The sequence below is a fragment of the Scatophagus argus genome, chromosome 13 (assembly GCF_020382885.2).
Source record: "Scatophagus argus isolate fScaArg1 chromosome 13, fScaArg1.pri, whole genome shotgun sequence".
NCBI lineage: Eukaryota > Metazoa > Chordata > Actinopteri > Scatophagidae > Scatophagus > Scatophagus argus.
Window position 1 is genome coordinate 21,063,700 of NC_058505.1, and position 8,460 is coordinate 21,072,159.

Consider the following 8,460-nt stretch of genomic DNA (forward strand, 5'->3'; position numbering starts at 1 on the left):
ATTACTTCCTGAAATCTACTCCTCTCTTTCTCTCTGTGGGAACTTCACCTCACTCAAAACAAACAACAACTGTAGCCAGACAGAAGTTAAATGAAGGCTAACAAACATCCTTAAAACCATCATGAAGCTAAATTTTGATTACAAGCACTCAAAAGTTATACTGTTTTACTAAGTATGTTACTAATATTGTGTTTTTGATGAACAGTGAATAAAAGTACCAGGTCCAGATGGAAATGTGGCTGAAATGGAGACATGTATCTATTGGTGTGTTAAGAATGGGGGTCTGGTTGGACACTGCTGGTCCCCATAAAGGAAGTTCACCTCAAAACAAAAAATCAGACATTATCTTCTCAACTTCACAGAAGTGGAAAGTCGGATTTGGTTTCATTGCCCTAAGCTGCATTTCAGCCAAAATCTTTACTTGTAGCCACTAAAGGGTTGTTTTTGCACTTATATGTATATGTTATATATAGATAAAACAGTGGCTCCAACATGGTCTCTGTCCGGAAGAGCTCAGTCCCAGGAACAGTCATGATGCTGCAGAGAACCCCCTCAAACTCCCAGGCGTCTGGTAGAGGACCCGAGCTTGAGGAAAACACACACCACCAGAGCCAAAATGCAAACACACCCCCTGCCTGGTCCCCTTTCTTTCCCATGCACAGCACTTCTCTTGGTGTGCTGTAATGGTTTGTCTTACTGCACATGCTGGTTATTCTCTTTGTGTTTTTCAATGGATAACACCTTTCACATACACAATTCAAAACATTGTTGACAAAAATACTGATATAATTTAAAAGGGCTCACTAAAAATAATGGGCTACAGGTTGCAGTCAGTCAAATTAATAATCCCAAATTTTTTGCAACAATTCATTTTTTGATTCATTTTACACTTTACAGAAATAAATCTTTATTTAACATATGTTTTATTTGCATATGAGTGTATTACATGTCATTGAGATAGAGCATCGAGGCAGCAGTGGCAAGTAGGGCGACAGCAGTAGCCATGGCAACACCTAAACGACATAGAGAGGAATCAGGATGGTGGTTGCGCAAACATGCACAGGGACAGATCATTGTAATGTCAAGTAGTTAATTCATAATAAATTAAAAAGTGATGAATGCGACTGGTATATGATTGATTACTTTAGTACAGTAATGTAGGCATTAACAGTGAAAAGTGCTTTACCAACATAGTTGTTCCTCTTGGGTTCAAGGGCTTCAACAAGTTCAGCAGGTGGCTCTGGAAACACACATTTACATAAGCTATAATATTGTAACAACTCAGATGACCTAAACGCAGACACAGGATCCATGAAAAGAATCATAAACAAAAGTTAACTTCTACTAAATGTACTGGAGGCAATAACAGAGGCGGACAAAGATACACAAAATAACTAAAAGCAGCCGGATGTTCAGGTGAAATAGGCTGACTTCAGCAAAAATAATCCCAACAAAAGTGTTCTAACAAAACAAGAAGAAATCTAGGAGGTGACCAAAGTTCATGAAGAACGAAGCTGGAACACGGGACAGACAGCAGGAAAACGGACACAGAAAATTCAGACAAACTGACGACTGAAAGACAGAAGACACGTGGACTAAATACACAGGAGGTTCAATGCCCTGCACTGCTGCCACGATAATATTATCCCTCTCTGAAATCTTTGTGTATACATGACCGAAAACTAAGCTTTTCCAAAAAAACAAAAGAGACCCATTCTGTGCTTTACTGATTTGTAGGAATAAAGTGGCTTAATGTATAAATGTAGTTTTCCCGCAGTCTGAGAAAGTGTAAATGTATATGTGAATGTGACACGACAGCAGAAAAGGTTTTAAGATTTCGGGCAAAATGTGTTTTGCTTATTGTTACTTATTGCTAGATGTTCGACCTTCGGTGTGCACAGTGATTTATGTGCACGTGTGATGTGGAAACTTGAGCCTCCAGTGCACATACACCAAGGATGAACTTTGAATTTTGAAATGTCTTGTTTCTAGTAAATCAATATTTGACAGGAGACAAATTTGAATATTAACAGAAGTTCAGTTTTTTGAGAGAGGAGGTTTCCCGGGATAAATTAATTTTTTTTTTTTTTGTGGAAGTACCTTATGAGACACAAATTTATTACTCGAAGGAGAATATTTTTATTCCTCTTGAAAAATGTCTGAAGGGGATCTTTAGTAATTTCTTTTACACATTAAATGTCTGCATGGAGTTAACGCAAGTCAACATTAGGTTTGTACATTACATTGTGTGGATCTTTAATCGAAAACTATTGATAACCATTTTATTGGGTCTGTGTATCTTTTGGTAATTTGATTTTCTCATATTTTGTGATTGAATGTGGACAGTCTGTAATTTGTTAAAAAGAAAAAAGAAAAAAAAAAGAACAGACAGTATGAGTACACAGTGATGTGTACTGATACTGTACAGTAAAAGGACTCAGAGTTCACATTGTCACAGTCAGGATGGTAAGAGTCTGTTGAAATATGAGAGGAATAGGAATCCTTGTTTTGCAATCTGAACTCATATACGTGGGTAGGGTGGCATGAAAAAGAAATTTCAATTTTAACTTTTGTATTTTAAAACAAAAATCACATAATACATTACATTTTTTATATATGTGCTTCTTAGAATTAAATGACAAAAACACACACTGACCCTGGTGAGCCTTGAAACAGTGAAATGAAAATTAGTATGTGACCCAATGATCTCTAAATTAACGACGCGTTTTGGTGTGAAAATCCCACACTAGAAACTGAAATCATGAACCACATAGTAGACGCTGTGCAAGCACACACTTCTTCCCTACCTGCTGCAATGTCTGTCTCTACGATTTCAGCAGACACTTCCTGCCTGGTGTCCAAGTCTTCCTCAGCTGCGTCAATGTCCAGCATTTCCTTCAGCCTGTCAGTCACCTCAGATTGTCCCTCGTCACCGAACTGGTAGTCGCACACACACACGGGCCCACTCACTTTTATAGGACAGAAGATTCGGCGAGGGAGACAGAATTGCTCTGAAAGAGAGACATAAACAGTCAGAGGTAAAGTGAAAAGGAGAAGCTGAATACTAATACTTGGTACATTCTTAGAAGTATTTAAACCTGCCGCGCGGTACTTCTGTCTCCTCCTTCTGGCAGTGAGAGTAATTACACAGACACTATCAATGTGCTTAAGATGCCATACAATCTACTATCCTGCCATTTAGTGTAGCCTACTCTGTCGTTATAGTTTCTCCTCCCTTGGCAAACTAACCTTTAGTGGTTCAAGGAAAAAGCATCAAAACCAGTTTGCCTGCATGGGAAAGTCACCACAGATTTTAAAACTCTGGTGTACTGTGAAATACAGAGAGATTTATCAGGCTTGTGTGAACTTATTTGGTAGAGGTGTAAATGTGACAGATGTTCTGCAAATGTAAAAGAAATGCACTCCAGGATTAAATATACTGCCACCTAATGTTTCTGTAGTTATCAATACTAAGCAAAGGAGACTTTGCTGAAGTGCAATTTGACTGAGTACTGACTACCTATAGTGATAGCAAAGTGTTATAACAGGCTGTATATTTTAATTTAACTCCTTAAAAGCTGTTGTTAGCCCACTAGTCACTTTAGCATGCAAATTTCACCTGGCAGAATCTTACCACGCCACGAGTAGACGGTGACGGTGCTGGGTCTGGTGTAGTTTTACTTCCTGTTTTATTTTTATCCTAAAATTGTAGTGTAACTGCAGCACAGGTAAACAAGTCAGTGAGTGAATTTAAGCTAAATAGCAATATTGTATAGTGATTTAAATGCAGTTAAAGTTGTCTTATTTCTTCAGGCAGGTCATCCAAAAGCAGAAAGGTCCTGATGACAAAAGCACAGTCCCCTGGAGGCGACAGAGTGAGCTCTGGTTCATACCAGAAAGCACAACTCTTGGTAAACTGGCTTTTGCAAAATAAGGTAATCCTTTGCACACAGCTGGGTTTCCATTGCACATCTTCCTATCAGTATATAAATCCTACTCTAACTCTTGGATGGGACTGGTCAACCCCAAAAGTTTTTGATTGATGGAGCAAACCCTGTTTGTTGCTTGTATGTGTGCATGTGTGCGTGTGTGTGTGTGTGTGTGTGTGTGTATACCTTCTTGTCTGCCTTTGCTGCTGCCCTTGTTCTCCTCCTCTGATACCAGCAGCTCCTCTAGCAGCATCTGAACCCTCGTGGCCACCGTAGAAACCACATCCCTTTTCAGCAGCTGTTGACAGTGAATATTTTATGACTAAATGATTGCTGTTCTTTCCATTTCATTTGACACTGACTACTGAATTAAAGCATTACCTTTTCGGCTAGCCTGGCCTTTGGCTTGTTGCTGTGTAGGTAAGCTCTGCTGTGGATCGCTCCTCTGACTGACACACTGCCTCCACAGCGGTGGACCACATCTGTTAACCTCTGGTCATCCTAACACACATGAAATCATGGTCCTCTTTATAAACACTCAACTTGATTTAGTAGCTTCATTGTCGCCATCATTTTTTTTAAAACAAATTCAAAGGCAGCATTCACAATGGAGTTATTGCCGATGCAATATAGTGCTTATACAGTGTGTGTTTGAGAGTGTGTACATGTCTTACTGGTGTTAGGAGCAGCTGAGCTGTGTATACCTGTCTCACATTCCTCCTCTACAGAGAAACATCAAACACAGTAGGTTAGAATCACATGCTGCCCACTGCGTTTCACACAAACCCAGTTAGATTCATTATTGCAGTTACATAAACTCCTTCCTGGTTTTAGTATATCTTAATCATATTTACGTTAATTGTTAAATTATGGCAGTCTGTGCTGGACACAGGTTTATAATTACACTGCATCTTGAGACTGTCCTCCACAAACGTTCCACACAGATTTTTAATCAAAAACCTGGCCCACAATGCTTCAGTACATTTTTGCTAAATAGATTTCCAATCTCCATAAAAAATTTAGATCATGGTAGTAATTTTAGAATTTTATCCCAAAAAAATCATTTTTAATGATATTTTGAAATCTACCTTTATGTAAACGTAAACTGCTCTCAATTGGAAACAGAGCACCTTTAAGCATCAATTTCTCATGTATGTAGCAATTAATTTTGTACTGGTGAGAGGATGACAGTCGACTACAAACAGTTTGAGCAACAGATGCAATAATCTGAAGGCTTATCGGACACAAACAGACTGTGAAATACTTTATAATACATCAAGACAGCAGTTAGAACAGCAGGAAGTCTGCAAATGGCCTAAAAACATGTATTTTATATAATAATGACTGCTAATGTGCCCTTAAGCAAAGGTCCAAAATATGGCTTAGTTAGCAGTCTTCCTGAGTTGAAAACAAGTTTCATAGGTTTACTTTCCGAAATGTGGTGTTTAGACCGATACAACCTGTCCGGCTGTCAGCTCTGCGTCCTCTGGTAGCTTTTTTCCATCGATCAGACAAACTCCACTCTGAATCTGTTGTGCCCACACTTTGAGTTCCTCCTAAAACAAAACAAAAAAATAACCTGAGAACGGTTCCACTGAAGCTCCTGAAACTGTATTTAATTGATGTATGTGTGTGTACGTGTGCGTGCGTGTGTGTTCACCAACCTTAAGACATTTATCCATGTTTTCTGTACCGGTTGTGTTGACTGGTAGGGGTACCAACATGTCCACATTTAAACAACATGACACCATGGTCCAGGAAGAACACACACCTGACTGGTACTTCCAGTCTGCGGGCTTGGGGATGCTCTGCAACAGTCAGTGACATCGATGTGATTGATAACAACACCACAAGGTGTGCTTAAACTAAAGATCATATCAAGTCTGAGAGCTCTTCAGTCAGTTCAAACAACTTGAGTGTCAGTCATGAGCTTGAATCCTCAGTTCCTGACCCAAATCACGTCCAGTCAACTCATCTAGTCCCATGTGAAATCTTGAATCAAAATAATCTTTGCGAACCTTGCGGGGCTTGAGTACTTTATGAAAGGAATATGAAATGGCTTCAGTGTAATGAATGCAAATGGAAGCTGAAAGATGACAACTGACCTTGGGATCTTTGACATCAAAGGTTCTGCAGATAGTTCTGACGTGTGGGGTTAAAGAATATCCCTGCATGGCCTCTGGTAGCTACCTGATCCAATGAGAAAACAGCACAAAAGGATACTTTCTGATTTTGGGGTTGACGTGCAGTGTGACGCGCTCTGTGACATCATCATCTTCAGGGCTCCAGGGGTACTCTGAGGAGATCAGGTTGTCCACCGCAAACACCAGCTACACACAGACAGTACACACACACAAAGATCTGAAGAGTTGAAACATGCACATGATAGTAGTAAGCCTCTGATCTCCAATTACTGCTCTGCAGATGACAGTCAATTACACAACATATTTAAGCCTAAAAACTAAAAACCAGATTCTGTAAAATATTGAATGGCAGATTATTTCCCACAGATGACAAAACTGAAGCTCTTATTTCTGCCCTAGCTAGCTTTGTCCTTAAGGTAATGAAGGTCTTTGTTCCCTTGCAGGTGTCACTCTGGACCAACATCTTTCATTCCTGTATTTTTTTTTCCCCAGCTGAGAAATATTGCAAATTTCTGGCCCATTGTCTCGCAAGCTCAGACAGAAATTATTGTTCACACGTTTATTTTGTCTTGCCTGCACCACTGCAACTCCTTCAACTGTCTCAACACCCTTGAATTGCTCCAGGGTTAAAACTAAATAAAAACTAAATAAAACTAAAAGACTGTGCTTTTGAGGTTGTTGTTCCTACACTAACAAACTGGTCACAACAGTTTTGTAAGCAAGAAACATGTAATGGCTGTGGAACTGTCAGCTGATTTTAATGATTTTCTGGCCCCTTAATGCAGCTTTAAAATTATATAAATCGCGTACAATTCAGCGTGTTGATATGTATCTTACCTGTCGGAGTGTGGTTATTGTGTCCTTGGCATCAGTATCAGTGATGATGAAGACTCCCAATACAGATAGGCCTCCGGGCAGCATTCGAGACACCTGAAAACAGTGTAAAAGACCATAGTTGTATTGCTGTTCAGTTTTGCCGTCTAACTCCAGTGGACGCAACTGGATGTTTATTGCAAAATACATATATAGCTCTATGTGTTTGATTCCATAATTTTATCATTAAATGAAGCTATACACATATTTTACAACTATTTTAACTCTGTCAAAGTCTTTCTGTTATAGTTTTTTTTGTTTGTTTGATTATTATCATTAACTGACTATATGAGCTCCCTGTAGCGACACAGTATGTCCCAGTGCGGTCTTGGGATGGATCCTCATCCCTCGTCTCTGATTACCTGTCGAGCATGCTCAGTCACCCACTCCTTGTCCAGAGAGTTTCCAGCTGTTGAAGAGGACTCCTCCCTTTGAGGTGTTCGAGCTGCCATGACGACAAAATCCCTCTGGGCTGAGCTCTGAAATGTTTAGTCATTCATACCAATCACCACCTCTTCACTCTACGTACATACACAAACACTCTTCCACAAGTCATGAGACACAACCCTCCAACATATCAAACAACACTCACAGATATATTAGCCAGATCCCAACATGAACAGAATTGTTTATTATGACCAAAACGTAACTGCAGTGAGTGACAACTGTCTGATTTGATGGCAAACTGTTACATTTGGTCTGATGCTACAATAGGGGCAGAAGACAGTCAAACAACAGGACAAGATCACTGAGCAAGACACTGTTACTGTAGAATCTTACCTGTCCAATAAGCAGACCAGTGACTGGACCTGCTCGTATTTCACAGAGTTTGGACAGATATCCCTCCACAGCATCTTCCACTATGTAGCCCCGGCCCATGCTGCCTTGTGTGGATAGAGCTAGAAAGGTGATATAGCACACAAACAGTTGCTGAGTGAATTAAAAGCAACAAGTAGTTAAACCACGTAAAATTTAATGTCAACGTTAAGCGGTTAAAGGCTGCCTGACCCATAGACTGTATACTGTCAATGGTTTACCCATCTAACTTTAGCTAGCCTGTAATCATTTACTAAGTTTGGCTAACGTGAGACGATGCAATTTGCATTTTATAAAGTTCCGGCAACTTAAAGAACCCAACATGTACCATTAAGGAAAATACCTGACAGAAGAAAGACTGGGTTAAAATATGAACCAGAACGCTGACAGCTTTACAGCTGGCAGTGGTTCGTCAGCACTGCAAATAAAAAAAAAACTCAATTTACAGCAATGCTTTTTTCATTGACGTATTTCCGTCGCGCGTCTCTGTCGTAGTGGGTTATGCGAGGTCGAGTGGTCAAGTTACACAACGAAAAATGAGCAACTAATAGAACATTGTTAACTTTGCTTCAAAATAAAAGTTGTAGTCACCAATAAAACTAGTGGTTACCTTTACATACAAGGCATTACTTACTTTGTACGTGACGATGACAATGACGAATATATTTAAGTCAGAGTTAAGTGTTAGAGTTAAGGAT

General features: G+C 39.6%; 1 protein-coding gene across 1 annotated transcript; it reads right to left on the bottom strand.

The window, feature by feature from the left end:
- Nucleotides 1–903: 903 nt before the first annotated feature.
- odr4 (odr-4 GPCR localization factor homolog) lies at nt 904–8,266 on the bottom strand. Its single transcript, XM_046407758.1, has 14 exons — nt 8,106–8,266; nt 7,727–7,845; nt 7,309–7,425; nt 6,911–7,003; nt 6,153–6,259; nt 6,035–6,071; nt 5,594–5,737; nt 5,390–5,485; nt 4,604–4,651; nt 4,311–4,430; nt 4,116–4,227; nt 2,808–3,011; nt 1,187–1,240; nt 904–1,013 (listed from the first exon to the last, which is right to left on the bottom strand). Exons 2-14 carry the CDS (start codon nt 7,823–7,825, stop codon nt 943–945), a joined length of 1,302 nt encoding a protein of 433 aa, XP_046263714.1. The 5' UTR covers nt 7,826–7,845; nt 8,106–8,266; the 3' UTR covers nt 904–942.
- Nucleotides 8,267–8,460: the final 194 nt, after the last annotated feature.